The sequence below is a fragment of the Vicugna pacos genome, chromosome 13, assembly GCF_048564905.1.
Source record: "Vicugna pacos chromosome 13, VicPac4, whole genome shotgun sequence".
Lineage (NCBI taxonomy): Eukaryota > Metazoa > Chordata > Mammalia > Artiodactyla > Camelidae > Vicugna > Vicugna pacos.
In genome coordinates this window covers 27,981,248-28,003,603 of record NC_132999.1, presented here as the reverse complement: position 1 = coordinate 28,003,603, position 22,356 = coordinate 27,981,248, and the positions used below count along the sequence as shown (strand labels likewise).

The 22,356-nt window shown below is 51.2% G+C and overlaps 1 protein-coding gene across 4 annotated transcripts in view; it reads right to left on the bottom strand.

Moving 5' to 3' along the window:
* SSBP3 (single stranded DNA binding protein 3) overlaps positions 1–12,730 on the bottom strand; it is a 158,020-nt gene extending 145,290 nt beyond the window's left edge. For 2 of the 4 annotated variants that reach the window (XM_072974387.1, XM_072974389.1), the window contains exons 1-4: positions 12,218–12,727; positions 11,158–11,230; positions 10,873–10,934; positions 8,186–8,270 (exon numbers count right to left, since the gene is read on the bottom strand). In XM_072974387.1, coding sequence (XP_072830488.1) covers positions 8,186–8,270; positions 10,873–10,934; positions 11,158–11,230; positions 12,218–12,273 — 276 coding nt within the window. In that variant the 5' untranslated portion in view covers positions 12,274–12,727. Of the gene's footprint in view, positions 1–8,185; positions 8,271–10,872; positions 10,935–11,157; positions 11,231–12,217 lie in introns of all 4 variants that reach the window. The other 2 variants (XM_072974386.1, XM_072974388.1) reach the window with 2 other exon arrangements.
* Positions 12,731–22,356: the final 9,626 nt, after the last annotated feature.

The following is a 22,356-nucleotide window of genomic DNA, read 5'->3' as shown; positions in this document are numbered from 1 at the left end:
AGAAAAGGGGTGATGATATGGGCTCCTGCCATCAAGAGCTTTCAATTTAGAAGAGGGGAGGGGAGAAATGCAACCTTGACCTCAATCACTCTCCTTCCAGGGAGCAAGCAGGAAACGAGTAAAAGCTACAGAGTTCCTGGGGGGCAGCAGGGAGAAGAAAAGGTGGGTGTCCCCCTGGGGGTGGTCCTGGAAGGCCTGGTGGAGCAGCCACATTCCAGGCTGGCATCTGCTTTATGGCAGGGCTGGTTGGTAGGGGAGCAAAAAACCCATCTCAGATACCAAACAGGGACCCCAGAGGAGGGTGAGAGGCAGCTTGAGGAGTTCCAGATTCCTTGGGCACAGGAACTGACTACGAGAGGAGAAAGTGGACACTGACTGAACTACACAGGCTGGTGCTAGCCAGGAGGATCCACGCGTCACCAGTGCATCCTCGCAAGAGCAGCGGGGATGGTTCAAACGCTGCACGTGTGAACCCTCATCCCCAATTACCCAAGGATGCTTGGAGAAGATGAATTCAAAACCAGGGATCCAGGGTAGTGATCAACCAACAGGTGGCTCACAGGTCACAGGCACACATCTCTCACACCAGCAGCGTTCTGCTGCTGCTCCCCTGTTGGCTACCACAAAGCCAGGACTCATACTGGGCCTGAAGTGACACAGTAAGAACGACAGCACACATTTATATGGCCCCTGTGCTGTGCCAGGCAGACTACATATCATGTGTGCGTGTGTGCACACACACGCCCACATAAGCTCATTTAATCCCTGTGACAACCACACGAGGCAGATGTGCTTTATTAACCTCATTTTCCACCTGAGGAAACTGAGGCACAGAGAGGTTAATTAAGGTGCCCACGTTTGCACAGCTTGTAAGTGCAGCAAGGCAGCACAGGGCGTAAGATAAGGCCCTGGACCCTAATACGGTTTACAGGTTTGAGTCCTACTGATGACCTCAGGGAGGGCATCTTTCCTCTCCAGGTCTCAGTTTACCTCCTGGTAAGATGACTAGGTGACCTCCAGTTCTATTACCTATAACCCTGCTATCTACCCATCCTACACTCAACACCCTTCCTGGACACCGCTCGGGGGCAGGGCTCTTTACCTACTCCCACCACCTGTCATGATGCTCTGCACCCTGGTCTCTCCAAAGAACAAGTCTTTCTCAGCACTTATCACATCCTGGGCTGCATCTGTCTCTTCCACTAGACACTGAGTGGAGCAGGCACTCAGTAATCAGACTGAATCAACACCTTGAAACTTGTCAGCGTCTTCTGCTCCTGGTCTGGTGGCCAGTTGACTAAGGCCTTAGGCTCACTCCAGGAAGTCAAAAGAGATGGCAGCCCATGTGCCCAGAAGCAGCTTGGCGTGGACCTACAATGGCCGACATATCCCTTCCCAAGCTCACCTTCTCCTTAAGGCCCTTTTTTGGAACTCCTTGCTCCAACCAAAAGCGAGACTCAAGGCTGACCAGGGCAACATATGTACCAAAGAGGACAAAGGCAAGACCCTGACTGTGGGGCTTTCAAGCCTGGTCACCACTGCAAGCATTTACCCAGCATTGTGCAGAACAACTAACCTTCCCTGGACAGTTCTCCACGCCTTTCTCATGCCACACCCACGGTGGGCTGAGTAAGGACAACCCTTGTGTCCACCCCACAGGCAAGAGAATGGACTTTGAGAAGTGAAGACCCCCCCCTCAGCTAACAAGGGGTGTGAAGCCAAAATTTGAATCCAGGTTTCTGCTCCTGCCAGGTTGCAAGCTCTTCCCCTTTAGCTATGCGGTAGCCACACACAGGAGCAGGACAGGACCACTCTGTCCAACACAGATAAGGGGCAGAGGCATCTCAGGGGAGCTTTTATCAATGCCAGCCTGTGGCAGGAGCACCTGCTCTGCCCCTGGTAGGGGTATGGGTGTGAGACCAGACGCTAGTATCGAGGGGAGGACTCCATGACACATCAGAGGAGCCCAGGCACCAGAGGGCATCACTGGGAAATTCAAACGTCCAGTTCCCTAGGGTTAACTGGCTCTCCCAGAGAAATATGCTGTTATTTCCATCATATTAAAAGGTCTAGGGGAAAATTTTAGGGCTGTAATGGGAAAGTTAAGAAGTTTCTCAAGCAGTGGCCATAGAGAGACAACCATTTGACATATATAACCCCACTTAACCCTCACAACAATCCCACAAAGCAATCACCATTTCCCCATTCTACAAAGGGGAAATCGAGGATAAAAAAGTCCGCCCTGCCAGAAAATGACAACGTGGGGACTGGAACTCAGGTGTCTTGGCCACCAGTCAGGGTCCAAACCCTTCAAAAATCCAGAGGACTCAAGGGCCCAGAGGGGGAAAAAGCGTAACACAGGAGAGAAACATTCCTAAAACTCATCTTGCCAAGGCTAGAGAAAACCCCATTACCCTGGTGAATCGAAAACAAACAATCTTTATTATCTATTTGCTGTAAGCTCCCAGCAACATGTATTAAAGAAGTTTATGTGAATCGTCTAATGCACTTGTGCCGTGGTCAGAATTATTACCAAGCTAAAAAAGATTAATTTTTCTAAATACTCTAAGCCCTAGATACTATTATAAAGGCTACAGCTAGTGTAACATTTCTGTTATCTTGGCTGACAGGCCCTCAAGCACACACACCTCCCTTCCACTGCTCCCTCTTAAGCTAATACACACACTCACCCAGAGTTGGGGAGGTCGAGGGAATAAGGTGAGGCAGCGCTGGCCTGAGGTCCCCACGAGAGAACCTGCTTCCCTTAGAAAATCAAGACGGCCTAAGGGACGCTGCAGAGAGACCTGGGAGTCTCCCGGCTCCCTCAGAGTGGTGGCTGGCACACAGCTAACTCTTGGTCCAAGTTTGCAAATGCTTAGCTAACAAAGATGGCATTATGCACAGGCTGGAGCACACGGCTGGTCTTGGAGTTCAAATGAAGTGACCACTGCCAAAAACTTTGTTTGGGTCCCCACTATTCTCCCCGCCCCACCTCCCGCCTTGAAATAAAGGGCAAGGATTTGCAATTTGGGGTCTCGCCGCCACTTGAAACCCATTAAGGTGGCCACCACACTGCCCAGGCTCTGGCAAAACGCAATCCCAGTTACTCATTGAGTGTTTAATTAGCGACCGATGGATGAGTCTGGCAGCCTCTGGGGTTAAGAGGAACTGCAGCAAACAGGGTGGGAGTCCAAAGAAAGACTGTAACACACAGTCTGGGCTCCAAGGCGAATGAGGAAAGAAACAACTGTGTGTGTGTTTTGTTTTTATAATCTGCTACACAAGAGTGCCAAGGGTCACAGCCAAAGGCAACGCTGTGAACTTGCCAGGACCTCTGGGCAGATAGCTGGGCTGGCTTATCGCGGGGGAGAGCACGCCCCTAGCTACTCGGAGCCCGTCTGTGGCCTCCTCCTCCTGCTCCTGCCCATGCCCCAACCTCACAGGCCCCTGCCCCCAAAGGGTTCTGGCAGGCATGGACGTTCCCCGCCTGGCAGGAGTCTCAGCTCAGCACATCCAAGGCGAGCCCTCTCAAATATCACTTTGCTATTTCAAACCCACCAAGGACGCTGGACCCTTGCCACAGAGCCACAAATACTTCGGCTCCCGTCCATGCCACCCAGGACTCTGGGGCACTCTCTAACTTGAACCAACCCACCTGGAGACACAGGCTCAGAGCTAGGGGTGGACGGGGGTCAGCAGAGGCCTGCTGGGGGGAGCCAGGGGTAAAGGGAGCCAACCCCACTGGCTTGAGATTGAGCTGAAAGGGACCTCAGGTCTTCAGAGTAGGGAAACTGAAGCTCAAGACTCACCAAAGCCATGGGACTCCACATTCACCACAAACCCCAAGTTCTTCCCTGGAGATCCCAGAGGGGCTTGGGATAGCAGCCCATGAACCTCTTGAAATCATGTACAAAGTCTCCCTTGGGGGGACATGTGTGTTTTCTGGGAAGAAAGGCCATAGCGTTTATCACAACTTCCCTGCCGAAAGAGCCACCACACCATAGCAAACTCCCTTCCTGGGACTCAGGTCCCACCTCTGCCAGTGACTCTGAAATTCACTTCTCAGGGGCTTCAGTTTAATTCTCTGCTAAATTCATTTCTTCAGTGACTATATATGGACACACTTTGGATCAAATGCAAATACCTTCCCCTGTTTTACAGAAGTTCTGTATCAAATGAGGGCTGTCAAAAGCTGAGAGGCGGAATCTGAAAGACCAGGGTCTAGTCCCAGCTCTGCCACCTCCTGGCCACATGCCCTCGGACAAGCCACCTAAACTCCAGGCCCCAGTTTCCTCATCTGCAAAATGGGGATGAGGTTCAATACTAAAACCCAACCACAATCATGTATTGAAAAAGTGCTATGAGAAGTACAGCAACATAAGCATCACTGCTCTCCAACACCTTCAACTCAGAGGCCACTGGGCTGGTAGTTGGGAGTGTCCACTCCATGGAAGGCCAAGACCAGACAGACATCGGCATCTAAGAGAAGGCAGACAATGGGACCCAAGGGCTTCATCAGCACTCTGAGAACCACTGCTCCAGCCAGAGGGTAACAGCAAGGAAACCACAGGTAGGGGCCCTGTGAGCCTCCTCCCATGGCCTCAGGGCTCTTCTGATGTAAGGCAAACCAATTTCTCAGAAAGTCCATTCCGGGTACTGAACCCCACAATGCTCAGCATCGTGTGTGGTCAACATCAGGGCCCTGGGGCTTACACACAATGAGCCAAGCAAACTGAAGCTGCCAGGTGTGTGGGGGAGAATGGACTGTGACTCAAATAAAAACTCACCAAATCAAAGAAATTTAAACCTCTCCCCACTGAGTCACCTGGTTCATTCCAGACCCTAAAGCCTGGCTTGGACCAGAGAGACACCTTTGAGATCACCTGACCCCTGACCCAGGAATACAAATTAATTTCCCTAGGAGAGCTGAGACCAAGATCTTCCTGGACAAGGTCCTTCCCAGCCCCTTGGGAGTCCCTCCTCATCCACCCCCGACATGCACTCACTACTTACTACCCACCAAGGCATGGCGGGTACCTGAGCAGTACAGACAAATCATGAGAATCTATGAATCTCCTTGATGGAAAACAGAAGGCCAGTTACTGCACTTTTATTTATACTCCATTTTACCTTCTATAACGGATTTGAGGTAATTAGTTAACCCACATTAAAATCACCTGGCTCAAGATGACCCAGCAAAAATGAAGTCACTGCAAGAACATCTTCCAACAGTCCACTGACTATTCCTGAGCAGGTTACTCACTGATCCCAAATTATTTTTTTCTTACCCATAATTCCTTAATCCATTCAACTAGCGTGTGTGCCTACTACGTGCAAGGTATTATGGGAGCTACAGAAATGAATAGCTCTGTAGATGAATGGCATCTGGCATGGAAAAAATTAATAAGCTGTGGTTAGAAAGACAAATCTGAATGAGAAGTTAGCTGGAATGGGTGCAAACAGGTGACATTTGCCAGGCACCTATGGGGCCAGGTCTCGGCAGTGTTAGGAGCAAAGATTCTGGACCTGTTTGGATTCTAATTCTTATCAGCTATGATTACCTCTCTGTGCCTCAGCTTCTTCATCTGCAAAGTGGAGTAAACACATGCCTTCTCTCTCAGGGCCACTGGCAGCCTGAAATGAGAGACTGAACCTAGCACTCAGCACAGGGGCCCAGCACATGGAAAGCTGCACCAACAAAGGCTCTGAATAGGTGGTCTGTACAGACACTGAGATGAAGGAGCGATCAGAGTGTGCAGCAAACTATCATCAAAGTCCTCATGAAGGAGAAGTTAAAAAATGGATAGGATGTGAACAGGTAAGAGAGGCATTTGTTCCAGACAAGAGGAAGGTAGTTCAGAAAGAGGCACAGAGCAGTAACTCACTCCAGTCAGAAGGAATGAGGGCTCACTAGATGGCAGCCATGGGAATGGAGAGAACGCATGAAGGTTGGAGGATTCCTTGTCTTCATTTTCTTAAGTATTTTTTAATTTTCCAATTGCTTCTCTGCCACTCCTACAACTCAGTGCCACCGCTTAACTCCTTCCTGTCCCCATTCATCATCACTCCACCCTCCTCTCACGGGAACTGACTCCCAGGCCACAAGACACCAAGAGGATCCCAATCCAGGAGAAAGGGTTTCAATCCCCAAATCTGTGAATCCTGGGCCTCAATCACTGTGGCTTCAGCTCTTGGTAGCATCTTCTAAATGTCTACACCAACCTCAACAATCTATCACACAATTCTGCTGCCATTCCTAACAGATTATTGAAAGCAAACCCATGCAAACATTCACTGCCACCAGACTGTTTCAAGATGGTAGATCAAACTACCAATTGCCAGTCTCACGTTATTTACTAGAGTGCTAAACTTAGTTAAAAACCATTAACTTCTCTGAAAGACAGCAAAGACATCTTACATCAAGAAAGTGACTTGAGGAGGGTGGGTATAGCTTAGTGGTAGAGCGCGTGCTTAGCATGTATAAGGTCCTGAGTTCAATCCCCAGCATCTCCGTTTAAAAAAAATTTTTAACTAAAAAAAAAAAAAAAGAAAGAAAAGAAAAAGAAAGAAAGTGGCTTGAAATAGGCACATCCACCCATCCTCCCCACTCTAAAATGAAATCATTTGCATAGCAGTCGAATACAGGCCACACAGGAATTGGCCGTCCTTAAGTTAAAACACACACAATTTTTACTAGATAAAAAGGTCAAATTCACCAAACTATTTTTACATGGCTAATGTACCTCTTAGCCTCCTCCCCCAGCCTCCAGCTCAGGAAACCCTATGATCGTCACCACAGATTTTCCCAGAAGAACCACATCACAAGTGAACCAGTCCTCTCACCTTTTACTACCAAAAGTTTACCAGGCCGTAAGTACCATTCACCAGCTTCTCTTTTTCAGCCCTGAAGAGGGCACAGGAATTGGTCAATTTCCTCAGCATTCCACTCCAAGGATATTAACTTTACAGTCATAGCAAAATTTCAACACAGTGAATATTCCCAGAACCAGTGAGCCTCCAGCTGAGTCTCTAACACCTCGTCTTACAAGGAGAAATTTTCACCATAAAGATATTCATGGCATGGGATTTGACCACTTTATGAAATTCAACCAAATGGGTTCTGGTCTCCTAGGCCAGTTGCAAGCTGCATGCAGGGGATATAGACAGCCTGACCAAGTGGGTGGGCCCTGATGACATTCAAAAAACCAACTTCCATGCCCTAGAACTTGGGAACCATTCCTCCTTACCTCATGCAGACATGCAAGATCAAATCAAGTACCTCTAATGTGCACTGCGCACACACATACAGGTACACACACACTTAACCTTCTACAAGGCCACCAGAAAGCAAAGACTGGAAGGAGGCTGGGAAGATCTTCAGACATTCATTTCCCTCTGCATCTCCCCCAGATCCTAACCTGTTTCATCAATCTTAAGTCTGACTCCAACCCAGCTGGAGTCCAATTTTTTTTAAGGGGATCACAATGGGAAATGGACATGTGGCAGATATCTCTCTTGTAAGTGTTTCACAAATCTTAAGAAACCCATTCAGGTAGAGAGCGAATGATAGGGTAGAAAGCATTACAATGTGATGAAACTATCTTCATAAGAACATTTGGAACACTGGATCACGGACCAGCCAAGGACCTCAAAGTATACACCCTCTCAGTGGACATAACATGAACCCCCCCCAGCACCAAAAACATACACACACCCCAAAACATAATTTGAAAGATCACTCCCTGGAAAGTAATGCAAGAATCCAATTCACCAAATTCTCAAGCACTCCTACTCCAAAGCACAAGTTTCATATTTGCCTTTTACTTTTCTTGGCTATGGTCAACTTCATAAATCAGCATGAACGAGGCTCAGTCCCCTCCTAGCTGACTACCCAACCAGAACATAAACCCCACATGGTTGAACCCTGCACAAGGCCATTTAATTCTCCAGATAGGTATCTATGCTCTTTTGCATAATTACAACATCATGAAATACCGTTCACCAAGTCAGAACGCTGCTAGAAGAGGGTATGGGGCGAGGGCAGCAGGGAGGTGGGGAGAACAGAAAGAAAGGCAAGGAGAAAACAAAGACCACTGCCAACTGCTGTGTATTTGCTTTTGGTACTAAAGAAGTTAGAGCTATCCAACCCTATAATTATTGCCAGGATTAAAAATTTGTTACTCACGTAATCATGAAAGGCTTTTGCTTCACTTGAATGTTCACAAGTGTCTCGCCTTTCAGGAGCTGCACAGTAAAGGTCCCAAAATACACTGCAAGTCGAAAAATAAAATAAGATCAGGTTACTAATTATTACTTGTGCGCCCAATGGCAAGTGTACAATGCATGGTGCTAACAGCATCAGGTCTCCCCAAAGCTCAATCCCACCAGTCCAGCCTTCACTAGGCAAACTCAGCCTAGAAAACAAAATGGACCCAACCTCTTCTGACAGCCCGTTATTTGGAATACGAGTAATAGTTTTCCTCTATCAGGCATCTACCATGTGTGGGATGCCTCACACCCATGACACGGCTGTAACTACCACAGTGCTGTAAGGTAGGTGATTTTATCCGCTTTATATATGGGGCAACCAAAGTTGGGGCAGTTAAGTACAACCCACTCACAGATGCCCAGATGGGACAGGAAGAAATCTGGATGAGAATCCATGCCTGTCTCGTCTGTGCTCCATTTATTCCCCCTACCCCCACCCCAAATGGCCGCTTTTCATAAAAAGGTTAAATTGTCAACATCAGGACAATGATTCATACGTGCAGCAATCTGGGTGACTCTGGCAATAAAGGAGAACCTACAAGTCCTTAATCCCACAGCCCACACCCCCAACCCTGCCACCTCACCCCACTCCCATCCAGGCCCTCCCCCAAGGTATTCTTACACAAGAACCATTCCTCCCCCACCCACCAAAGAACATATATCAATTAGCCAAAGGCAAGGTTATGGATGACCAGGTATCTTGTCCTTTCATGTTGAAATCAAGTGCCCTCCTCAGGCACCTGTCCACCTGTCCAGCAAAAATGGAGGGAGGGAGGCTAGATTTCCCTGCCTCATCCCCCTCCACAATTTTGTATGGTCACCCCAACACTTTGTATTACGTGAGGAAAGACATACAAGTCCTTTGTCAACCACTAAAACCCTACTCAAACACAAGGCAGTCACTGATATTAACAAAGGGCCTTAGGAACCCTCTCCAGGTCAGGAGCCTAAGCCGAGGGATGGGAACCTGCTTGAAGAGTAAAATGAGCACTGGAGTGGAAGTCTGACTCCCAGACCAGTGCTCCCGTCCCCATCACAAACAGCCAGCACAGGAAAAAACCATCACAGCTGCCAGCTCCTCCAGTTATCAGACAAGCACCTCACTCCAGGTGTGTGAATAACGCGGCCTGGCCCGCTTCAGATCAGCTCCACCGAGTCCTCCCATCCTTAAAGCCGTGGTCATTTGCTTGGTGTCAAATCGCAGAGCCACCGCTGCCTGAGCCCAGCACCACAGACTCTAGTTCCTGGGGCTGAGATAAGGCTGGAGAAGTTTGGGGGGGATTATGGATAGAAGAGGAAAATCATGGACTTCGACTAGCTGCAGAGAGAGGCTCAAGAACATTCCTTTCTGTCCACTGAAGCTGCACACATTTAACTACTTTCTCCACACACTAAAGATTCCTAACACTACAAACTCCCCAGCCCCTTCTGAATGACTTTTACTCATCTGCCTTAGTTTCTGCAAAATCCACAATGGTCAGACTCGCCAACCCCAACCACACACTCTTCTCCAGAAACAACCACAGAAAATCTACCACCCACTCCTACAGGTAGAATCCTTACGTCACACCAAATGCCTCCAACTCAGGCAGTTCTGAGGTTGGCAGAAGTAATTAAAAAACTCATTTTCTCTGTGCAAGTTAGAACAGACACTTCATCCCCCTGCATTTCAAAGACACTTGAAACAGTAACCAGAGCCAGCGGCCAGGTAGACGCACTAAGATCCCAAGACAGGGCACTCTGTCTTCCTGAACTCCACCAAAATATCAAAAGCCATTCTGCTCTCTTTTCCTTTTGAAAAAGGATGTCAAAGACTCCACCAATCGGTCCCACAAAACACCCAAGTCTTACGTCCTTACAGCAACTCGCTCCCGCTGACCCTCAGCCTCCCTCCTGTGGGCTGCAAACCTGTGGTAGTCCCACTCAGGCAGGGCCCAGGGGCCTGGGAGAGGGTCACAGACGAGAGAGAGCCCCCAACCATCAACTACAGGCACTCTGCCAGGGCCTCAGTAAAATGAAACTTGGCGGTTTTAGGGATGTTTGGGGGGAGGGGAGAGGTCCAGTCAGTCTGAATCAGTATCTTTAAAAGAAGTGGCAGCCCCTTCTTGCTTTTTCTCAGGGTGCCTGGAAAAGGCCCCCATAGATTTTCTCTCAAGGTTTTGAGCTCATTGGAGAAAAAGGAAGGGACAAGCCAGTTGTAAAACAGACCTGGTATCCCTTCCACCTCACCCCGCCCCACCCCCACTCCCTCTAATTAAAGCAGCATGCAGAATTGACAAAAACCCTTCCAGGTTTTTTTTCAAGCCCCTGCCCCAGAGTGAGATGTAAACGTGTAAGGACTTTCTATCCAAACACCAGGCAGGATTTAGTAGGTTCTCAACAGGAGCGGAAAGAGGAGGCAAAAACTTTAGGCACCAGCCTCTTCTGCTCTTTTCTTCCTTTGCCAGTCCTGATCTGAGGGCCCAGAGGTGCCCTGCTCTGTGCAACACTGAGGGCCAACGCATGGGGGGCCTGCTCCAGACCTCTCATCTTTGTTTACTTGGACCCCAAGGCTCAGAACAAAACACACGCACACACACACACATACAACTATCACAAACTTACCACCACCACGAGTGCAAAAACCCAGGCGGTTCTCCCAATGTGATGTTTTTTTCCCATCGAATCTGGAAAGGAGAGAGCAGAGACAGCTTAGAGGAGCAAAGGGAAGGAGTGAGCAGGGGGCTTCCTGGAGCCAAAAGGCTGTGAAGACCAACTAACAATAAATGCCAAAAGGTGATAAAAATTCAAAATGGTGGCCACAGTGGCTGCTCCAGAAAACAAAGGCTCTAAGAATACTGGAAAGAAAGGGGTGTCAAGAAACTGGATGATGGGGGGAGTTTCACTCACCTCCGACAAGAAGGTCTGTGCAGATTTCTGTGCTCCGACGTGCAGTAAATATTCGTAGACATATAAAGCTAACCTAGAAAGTGGGTAGAGAGCAGAGAAAGAGGGAAGGCGTCAGATCACACCGGACGCTCGCCCCTGGACCTTGCCAGCCGGCTTCCAGCCCTGTCTGCGCCGTCCCATTGTGGCCCCGACCAGAGGTGAGCGGCTAGCTCGGCCCTGCCTCGGGCCGCAGGTGTGAGCAGTTAGAGGGTGGGTACCAGTAGAGGCATTACTTCAAGCCTTGGGAGCTGGAGAGCAGCCCCGAACTTGTACTTCCAAGTAGCGCTGGGGCCAAACCCACTTAGGTCTCTCAAACTCGCAAGCCACCCGACTCCAAAGCCTCGTTCGTTTTCTCGACCTGCTCCTGGCTTCTCTCCCCAGGTGTGAAGGTCCAGGGAGACTCAGTCCTGGACTCCGGGGTGCTCAGCGCGCTCTGGAGAGGGCAGCAAAGCGCCACTGTCACCATCTCCCCCCAAACAACTGTCCCCTAAGCCTAGGGCCAAGTCGGGGCCGCCGTCCCTGCCCAGCCCAGCGCCCCGGAGGGCGCGAGGCTGGCGGCGGGGCCGAGGGCAGTGAAGGGATAGTGCTCCCGGCCGAACAAAGCCCCCGGCACGCACTCCTCACGCCGCGGGCGGACAAAAGGAGCCTTCGGGGCTGCAGAAGCCACGCGCCCCCTGCCCGCGCCCGGTGGGCAAAGTGTGGCCACCGCGGCGAGCGCCCCGGCTGAGGCGGGCGCCCAGGCTCGCTCGCGGGACCTCGCCCACCCCTCAGCGCGGGCCTCCGAACCCGGCACGCCCGGCGGCCACCAGGTACCCCCTCCCCCGGCGGCGCCCCCCGACACCCCAACCTCCGCCGGCTCCCAACAATGGGCTCTCCCACGCCGCCCGCAGCGGCCTCGGTAAGGGGCCAGGCAGGCTGCGCCGGGGCCGGGAGCGCAGCAGCCCCCAGCCGCCCACCTGCCTCCCACCGCCCGCCCGCAGCCCGGCGGCGGCACGGCCGCCACTTGGAAAATAGGGCTTACTTTTCCCGAGCCTGCCCGTCCGAGGGCACCGCCGAGCCTTTGCCTTTGGCAAACATGGTTTGCAGAGAAGAGAGCGCCGAGCCTTGCCGCCGCCGCCGCCGCCGCTACCGCTTCGGCTGCTCCCGAGCTGCCCCCTCGCTCCCGGTCCCCTCCCCGGCGCTCGCTCGCTCACTCGCTCGCGCTCTCCTCGCCGCGCTCCCCTCCCTCCCCCCCAGGCGCTGGCTCCGCGCTCTTTCCAGCTGTCAAAGCGTCAGCCCCGGCCGCGGCCCCATCGCCCTGGAACTCCTCCCGCGCCGGCTCGGCCTGCGGTGCCGGTGCCGCCGCCGCCGCTCGCCCGCCGGCTCGGCTGCCCGCTGGCTCGCTCGCGCGCCCGCCCGCCCGCCCGGCTCCGCCTGCGCCGCCCTCTGCGCCTCCGGCACCGCTGCCGCCGCCGCTGCCGCTGGTCTACTTGGAGCTCAACCGAACGTGGCTACCCGGGCGAGGGAGCGAAGCGGGCGTCAACGTCCCAAGATTGATAGGCGCTTCCGCCAATCGGCGCGCGGGGGCGGGCCCGGGGCGGCCCGGGAGGGACGCCCTGTCAGCGCCCGGCCGCTGCACTTTCCGCTGCGGCCGCCTCCAAGGAGCCGCTGCCCCTGCTCCTGCGGCGAACCGGGGGTGTCCGGGGGCGCGAGCTTCTTTTTTCTGTAGATGTGGGGAGGGGACATGAATCAGGACCGGGGAGCTCTGGTCTCCCGGCCCCCTCGAGGAGGGGGTCCCACCCGCGGTCTCCGCGGCTTGGACCACTGGGGGCCAGGAGTGGGGGCGGCGCTGCGGCATAGTCGGAGGGGAGGGGGCGCGGACCCCTGAGCGGAGCGCGGCGGGCTCCCTCCCGCCACGTCCCTCTCCCTTATCTGCCCCTCACCTCCCCCCCGCCGCAGCCCGCGCCAGCCCAGCCCTTATCTCCCCCTCCCCCTCGCCTGCCCGTTCCCTGGGCTCCGACCCCGACCCCCTCCCCAGACTCCCACCCACCCCCACCTCGGCCGCCCCGCCCCCGGTCTTCCGTCTCGCCCAGTCTGGCTTCGGAGCGCCGGGCTCGGGGCTCCACGCTGCGAGCTGGGCGGCTCGAGCCAGCGCCGAGGCGCGCGGCTGTTCCTTTACTAGATCATTAAAATACTTTGGAAAACCCCAAAGTGGAGCCGCGCGAAAATGGCCCTTGGCCTGCTTTGGGGAGCCTGAGGGAAGGGACAGAGGACTTGGACTAAAAGAAGGGAGAGTGACTGCTCCCAGATTTCCAAGGTCTGCCTACCCCTAGCAAGTTAGCCCCTCGGCTTCTCCGCGAGAGACAGTGCCATTCCAGGGCAGGGGGGCGTCACCTGGATCCCCCGCGACGCAGAATACGCGCCACAGAAATCTGCAAACTTCAAATAAATGGAGCTATATTGGGGAGTAGGGGACGAGAGTCAGGCTTGGGGGGAGGGGAAGCTCCCATTGTCAGTGACCCAGGTGTACAATGGGAAATTGAGGGGGGCTGGCAGAGTGACCCAGCTATTTGCTGCTGACTCCTTTTTGCCCACGCTGAGAACCCCTAGGACACACTGATTGTCCCTCATTAGAGACTCTTAAGACCAGAAACCAGCCAAACGGGAAGACTCCCCCATTTTCAGACTGTTTTCAGAGCGCGGTTCTCTTTAAATGTGATAAAATAGTGTCGGCACTGTCTCTTTAAAAGAGTCAAGCAGAAAAAGCTGTGTAAGCGCTGATTGGCTGCCTGTTTGGATACATCTTTAGGGGAGCCTTGAAACTGTTAGCCTAGGTTGATTTTTTTTTTTTAACTGCGCTGTTCCAATAAACAAGTAACGCCCCTCCCCCTAACATGCCTCGCACCAAACAATTAAAGGATAGGTCAGTGTCCTAGGGAAAACACGTTTCAAGTAGGAAAACTCAGAACTAGATTTCAACAAAATAAAGAATAATTCACTACCATTAAAGTTTGCTTATTTTGATCTGTCAAAGAGAGAAAAGGGGCTTTTAAAAGAAATACCCGCTGCAAACGGATCTGCACTGGTTTAGGAAGGAGACTCTGGGTATATTTTTGAAATAATGTTGTACTCGGTGTAACAGCCTCCCTAAATTAGAATACAGCCAGGCCCTGCGGACGCCTCTCGACGCACTCCGTTCTCTATGGGAACCCAGAGCTCACAGGGAAAGGGGCAGAAAAAGGGAAACACTGAACCCTAGTCTCTGGTCTGTGTGCTAGCTCCTAGTTTAAGGTTGTTTTGTGAATGAGAGAAGCATGGAGGTTGGGAGGGAGTTGAAATACAACGATAGGGGAGAGAAGGAAATAATTACAGTTATTTTTTCCCCCAGGCAGTTTAATTTAATAGGGCTAACCTAAGGTACCTTCGAGCCCACAGTAATTAAATTGGCCTGTTCCTACCCTTCCCCTGGACTTCTATTTTTGATGGGCTAGGAACAGCCAGGAATGGCTTGTCAACAGACTGACTCACAAGAAGCCTGACTCATCTTGGGTCTGCAAGGCCCACAAATTATGAGTATCATGAGTGTGGGTTAGGTCCTGGCTAAAGGAAAACACTGCCCTTCTCTGGCCCTACTACACTGCAGTCTCTTCCAAGCTGGCCATGCTCTGTCAACATCAGGGCTGCAGCACAGACATCTGTTTGTGCATTTTCCTCATCTGTCAAATGGGAAAGGAGGACCTTTAATATCTCTTGAGAGTCTGAAGTTCAATGACACTAAGAATTTTCTATAGTTTTCTCTCCCCACCGCTGACCCTGAAAAAAGGACCAGCACCTCCTTCCAGAGCAAGTGTGGCATGCATTCGGGACCCATGCTGTACCAGGCACTCTGTCCCTGCTGTCTTCCCTTTGCTGGGGCTTGACACAAAATGTTGGTATGTTCATGATGGAGCTAAAAAAGATAGTGGGAGGGCCCAGGCAGAGGAAGAAGGGAGGGTGCCTTAGCCTCCCAGCCTGCTGGAGAGAGGAGAGTTGATGGTTCCCAGGAAGCAGGACCATTCAGCAGCCCTAACTAGTAGTTGTGCAGTTGCTGGCACAATGATCCAAAATGCAGTCAGATCAGAAGCAAGTCCAAACACCCTGCCCCAGAATGGCTCCGTTTCTGTGGAGAAGCCAAGGGACTAACTTGCCAGATCTGCCCTTGGAAATTTGGGAGAAATCTTTCTCTCTTCACTTAGCCCAGGTCCCCCATCCCTTCCCCAAGGCTACCTTTCCCATTGGCTCCCCTAAATCCCTACCTTCCCTGACCACATCTTCTGGCCCAGTCTCTCTGCCTCGGGTACCTCCCACCCAACCCACTTCTTTGATCATTCTTTAAGGCTAACATTTCTTCCAATGCCTCTTCTTCCACGAAAAGCTCTCTGCTTTTCACTCCTGGAGCAAAACCCATCCCTCTATCCCTCTGCTTGGTCTCATTTTGCGTGAACCTCCACAGAGCTCCCCATTCATTCTGCCCATTGTTTATTCTCTGTCTCCCCCTGTGGGGAAGGAGGGGGGTTGTGTGTGCAGGACTAACTCAGTGTCATCTGTGTCTCCAGCACCCAGCGCAGATTCAATACCTGTGTGCACATTAACACTCAAAGGACCAGGGGCTGCTGGGAACGAGAGGAAAAAGTGATCCCATCCCCAGAGTAGCTCTGGGACCCATAAGGAAATAAGAAATGGACACCACCAACAGTAAGATTAGACAAGGCCGATCCCCCAGTTCAGCCCACTCCCTAAACTACAGCAGCCTAGAACCACTGCACTTTCAGTTCCCAGAATACATCAAGTTATTTTACACACCCACCCTAGACTCATTCACTCTTTCTCTCTCTCTATTCTTCCCTCCCTCCCTTCTTCCCTCCTTCCTTCCCTTCCTGTTTTTTAAAAAATTCAGGACATGTTTATTGAGCAGCTACTATGTAACCAAGCACTGTTCTAGGTACTGGATACTAAATCAGACAAAAATCCTTATCCTGTGGAGCTTGCACTGCCCCAAAGCCTCTTCTTGTGACAGACTCCTACTAATATTCTAAAATTCAGCCTGGGCAGGTCTTCCCAGGAAGCCCTCTCTGAGCTGCTGATCTGGGCCAGGTGTCCCCTGGTGACCCCTGTGCCTCTCCCTGACCGTGACTGATTGCTGCTGGCCAGCCTGCAAGGGTGTGGTCCCGTGTGCACTTCCCCCACCAGAGCATGCACGCCTCTCCTCTGGGTCAGGGAATGATCATCATTCACCTGTGGACCTCCAGTGCCCGGCAACAGTGGTGAAAATATATGTGAGTAACTGAGTGACCAGAATGTGGAGGGACAGGCAGGTGAGGTGGGAGAGGGGAAGGAGAGGTGAATTCCAAGCATAGGTTAGAATGGCCACTCCTTCACTTGGCTGCCAGAAACAGGAGGACGGAAATCCTGGGCTCTGGGATCAGGTTGGTAGGGGCCATGCCTCCAGAAGATGGCACTTAAAGGAAAGAAATTTCAGGTCCACAGGCACAACCCAGGAGGTTGTGCTTGCCATGGATGCCAGAGGATCCTGTTTCCTCTCTCAGGTTTGTAGCTCTATTTCTGTGTTCCCCACAACTGCTGGGAGGCTGGGGGCTGTCCCCCCGTCCCCCACCCCAACACCAGGCTGTTTGAGTGGATACTGAACCTGCAGCCCATCCCACCTCCCGCCCGCAGCACGCTGGGCCCTGGAATCACGAGGAGGCACCTCTGGTCAACACTCTGGGCTACTCTGGCCAAGGATGCTCAGGCCCAGGCTGGTCAGCCCCAGTTTAACTAGAAGTTTCCCCAAGGTCATCAGGGGTCTCCGTTGGGGGGTACAGAATCCAGGGCCCAGAGACCTGGCTTCAGCCTGGTGAAGTGGATTTTGGGCAGATGACATGCCCTCTTTGAATCCGTCTATGAAATGAAGATTTTAAATGAGGAAACTGATGGGGACTCACTTGCTGGACTGTTAGTCAGTGTTGGCTGGGCCCATGGTTCTGATACCTCTGGACAACAAAGAGTTAGTACTTTGAAGGTTGTGTGGAGGCTCAGCAGAGATAGTAATTGGGGAAACATTTTGCAAATTGAAAAAGATGATTACTCCCGATTTTATTACTAGAGCAGGGCCAGCAAACAGAGAGGTGCTAAGGAAGAAGGACGTGGATTTACGTTTAAAATCAAATGTGTTTTTATAATGTCTTCTCATGGACGTATACTTGTCCTGAGCCATCTTGTAGCAAAATGGGTTTTAGGCAATTCCTTGAATGAGTTTAGTTTTGTCTAGAAAGTACCTACTGTGTGCTCAGCCCTGAGCCAGGGACACTGGTAAGCACAAGAAAATACAAGGCAAGGTTTTGCCAGGGGTGGCTGTGGTCCTTCCCAGGTTCCTGCTGCATTTCCCTGACCCCTTCCCCAGAGTGCCTGGCCTTGAGTTCATTCCCATAAACGCAAGGAGAAGACGCCAGGAAGCCTTCTGCTATGTCCAGATCTGGGGTGCGGTTCCCTCTTCTACCCTGCCTGGGCCCAGCATGCCTCTGTTTTCACTCACCTGCCACACCTTTGCCCGTGCTGTTCCCTTTGCCTGGAACCCTCTCTCCCAGATCAAGGCTCTCCTCATTCCCTCACTCCCTCTAGGTCCCTGATCAAACATCCCTCCCTAATCTGTGGAATGGCACCTGCCCCCACCCTCCACCCTTATCCTGTTCTATTTTTCTCCATAGCAACCATTACCACCTGACATATGTTTGTTTATTTTTTCTTACCTATTTCCCTCAGAATTTAAGCACTGTGGGAGTTTTATCTCCACTTTTGGAACAGGTACTCAATAAAAATGTGTTAAACATTGAATAAAATAATTCACTTAATAGGCTTCCTGAACATCCCGCATAGGCTGGGCATGGTGGTAGACGCTAAGGATACAATGGTGAACAAGATGGTCACTGTCTCCTTCCATGGGAAGCTTACAGCCCAGAGGGAAAGACAAGGGTTAATTCCACGGGCATACAGATAAACAGGTTCTGACAAACTGTTCCAGGTAGAGGATGATCCCATGGAAAATGGGGTGGTGGTCAGGGAGGGCTTCTCTGTGGAGGTGACGTTTGAGTTCTAAAGGATGTGTGAGAGTTAACCACGCAAAGGGAGAACCTTCCAGGCTGGGAAGGGAAGTCTGCAGCAGGGAGGAGCCTGCCAGGTGGAGTTAGTGATAGTCCCTGTGGCAAGAACAGAATACTCAGTGATTCTGCAGATGTCCCTTGCCATGGTATCAGAGAAACCCTGGAGCAGAAACAAGAGCTCCTTCCCACAGGTGAGGGGAGGTGCTGCTGAGTAACACTTCAGGAAGCGGGTTACTGTAGCAATGACTGGAGTCAAAATGGGCTTGCCACTTTCACACCTCTTATGATGGCTATTATAAAAAGAAAGAAAGAGAGAGAGAGGGAGAGAGAGAGAGGAAGGAAGGAAGGAGGAAAAGAAAAAGAAAAGAAAGAAGGAAAGAAAAAGAAAGAAAGAAAGAAAGAAAGAAAGAAAGAAAGAAAGAAAGAAAGAAAGAAAGAAAGAAAGAAAGGAAGGAAGGAAGGAAGGAAGGAAGGAAGGAAGGAAGGAAGGAAGGAAGAAGGAAGGAAGAAGGAAAGAAGGAAGAAAAGAAAATATCATGTTAGCACCCATGCACTGTTGATGGGAATGTAAAATTGTGCAGCCACTATGGAAGATGGCACAATGATTCCTCAAAAAAATTGAGCATAGAATTACTATAAGACCCACCCCTTCCACCTCTAAGTCTATACCCAAAAGAACTGAAAGCAGGATTCAAACAGGTATTTGTATACTGATGATCATAGCAGCATTATTTACAATAGCTAAAAGATAGAAACAACCCAAATGCCCATCAACAGATGAATGGGAAAACAACATGTGGTATATCCAATCAATGGAATATTATTCAGCCTTGAAAAGGGAATGCAATTCTGCCACATGCTACAACATGAATGAACCTGGAAGACATTATGCTATGTAAAATAAGCAGACACAAAGGGGCAAATATTGTATGAGTCCACTCATATGAGATACCTAGAGTAGTCAGATTTCATAGAGTTGGAAACTAGAACAGTGGTTGCCAAGGGCTGGGGGAGGTGCAAGGGGGAGTTATTCCCTAATAGGTACAGAGGTTTGTTTGGGGAAGATGAAAAAGTTCTGGAGAAGAATGGTAATGATGGTTACACAACAGTGTGAATATACTTAATGCCACTGAACCGTACACTTAAAAATGGTTAAAATTGATAAATAGTGCGTATGTTTTACCACAATTTACAAAAAGAAAGAAAAAAACTTGGCTGAGAGCTATGATGCACAGCCCAAGAGGGGTCCAACACAGGATATCATGGGGCTTCAAAAGGGGCATCTAGAAGGGATGCGGAGCATTTAAACTAGCCCAGTGGGGTGGGGTGGGATGGCGTAGGAGGTGGTCAGGGAAAGCTGTCTAGAGGTCTGGAGGAGGCTAAGTCTAAACTGAAGTTCACGCAGGAGTTGGGTGGTTGGGGACAGGTGTGGGATATGTTTCAGACAGCAGGGATGGTGTTAATTACTCAACTAAGGCTGGACCATTCAGGGTGTCATGCTGAGAGGTTTGGTCCTTGTCCTGCCAGAAGGGGCTTTAACTAAGAGGTGACTTCTCTTTGTGCTTCAGAAAGAGCTTTCAGGGGGTCACTGTGGAAGAGGCAAGTGTGGATCACAGTGAGGGGGCCCAGCAGCAGGTGTGGTGAGAGGTTTTAGGGCTGGTGAGGTGGAGACAAGCTGGTGGATGAGAATCTCCTGGGCTTAGTAGCCGACAGGAGATGAGGGTGTCGAAGGTGATGCCCAGGCTTCTGGCATGGGCCATCGGGCTGCCAGTCAGCCCAGGACGGGAAGCAGGTCTGTGGGTGGGGCATATGAAGAGTTCAGTCTTGGACGTGTTGAGTTTGAAAAGCTCATTGGATGCCCAGATAGAGACATCCAGGAGACAGGTAGATAGTGGGTCTGAAGCCCCAGAGGTAGTGCTGCCCTGAAGATATAGTCTGGGGGTTACAACATCTAAAATGTAGATTCAAGCCCAGAATGGTAGCTAAGGTGACCCAGCACAACCTGTGAGGAAGACGACACGAGGGTGTGGTGCAAACAGTGTGGACCTCGGAGCATCAGCTGTCCCAATACTCCTGAAACCACTCCTCCCACATTTTCAGGCCCACAGCTCTCTCCTGGTTTCTATCCTTCCCCGCTGACTGTTCTTCCTGTTACCCTTTGAAGGAGTCTTTTTTTCTCCAGTCTCCTCTTAAAATTTTATTAGTCAAGCTACTGCTGATACAATGTTACATAATAAACAGCCCCCATATCTCAGTGGCTTGTAATCAAAGCCATTATTTCTCACTCACAGATTTGCAGTCAGCTGGACAGCTTTGCTTCAGGATGCAGCTCCAGTCTGCTCCATGGGTCTCCCACACCAGAGGCCAGGCTGAGGGGCAGAGGCTGCCTGGCATGTTTTTTCAGAGTAGGTGACAAGAGACCAGCAGCCCAGCCAACCCAGGCAGGCATCACATCTGTTCCCAAGCCATATGGCCAACCCCAGCCTCAGTGGGGCAGGGAAGAGTATGCCTCCCACAGAAGGAGGGGGGTGGATATTTGCTGAAGAGTAACACAATATATCACACATGAGCATCTTTCCAGCTCTGTCCTTGACTTTCTCTTTCTCTTTGGGCAAGTTCAGCCATCCTCATTGCATTGACCACACCGGACCTCCATGATGACTCCGGACTCTGTCCCACTGGCCCAGATTTTCTTCTCAGCACTAGCCCCAGATCTGTTTAGGTACAAGGCATTACCACCTGGTTGTCCCTTGGGTGCCACAAGTCCAAGTGCCCAGAACTGCACTCATTCTTTCTCCCTATCTGATTCCTATTCAGTCCCTATTTCTGTACACTATTCCAGCACCTAGCCAGTTACCTGGGCCAGAAACCGAAGAGTCAATCTCTGCTCCTTTTCTTCCTCACCCCCAGCCAGCACCAGGTTGGTCAGCGGGATCTGGTAAGCACCCCCATGTCCTGTCTGTTCCCGTCAACAATCTCCCCTGCACTGTCATCACTGGAGTCTAGCCCTGAATTACAGCCCGCAGTGGATCTCCCTGCCTTCAGACACTCCCCCAAGCACCTGCTCTCCCCTTGCCAGCCCGAGGGGTATGTTAAAGGCACAGGTGTGACCATGGCATGCTCCTGTTTCAGTGGTTAAAATCCTTCATCTCACGCAGAATGAAGTTCAAGGTCCTCAGCAAAAATGTTCAATGTCCTTTGATCTGACTCCGGTCTCCCTCTGCAGCTCACTGCTCACCAGTGTCTTGGGCACCAGGGATGGATGTGATCCTCTGGAGTTTGCAGCCTATGGGAGAAGCAGACAATGTCATTGGTACTTATGATACAACATGATGAGTGTCACGATGGAGGATACAGGCAATTTATATATTGCAATGGTGCTAAGCTGGTGGTCCAGGGGGTCAGGGAATGTGGCCTGGAGGAGGTGGCCTTCCATGGACCATAATGGTAGTAGACAGGCGCTCTCAGGGAGAAGCTGGAGACAGAGCTCTAAGGTGCACCAGCAGGTCTGACAGAGGAGGAGCCAGTGAAGGGGAATTAGGAGGCCTGTCCAGAGGGGCCAATGGGGAGGAAGTCTGGGCAGGGGTGCCAGGGAAGACAGTGCTTCAGGGAGGATACTGACTGCCTGACAGGGGTTAAGCACCAAGCGCATGAACATGGCTTTCAGACAGAGCTCTGGGGAGGGCATGTTGGCTGGTGAGAGGAGTTTTACGGGAACAATGGGGGCAGAAGCCAGATTGTGACAGTGGACACCAGGGAAGGAAGACAACTAGAGACAGCCAGTAGAGATTACTCTTTCAGGAAGTTGGCTGTGAAGGGGTGAGAGACAGACCAGTGCCCCAGGGGTATGGAGCTCTGCTGTATTTTGGTTGAAGACAGGAGAAACTAGACCTTTGTAAGTGCTGTTTGGAAGGGACAGAGTAGAAGGGGAGAGGCCAAAGGTACTGAGTGGAGGTCCCGGATGACATTAGAGCAAAGCCCCTTAGAAGATGGGAAGGCAGCAGAGTCAACAGGGATGGGAACCCTCTCTGGGAACAAGATGAGG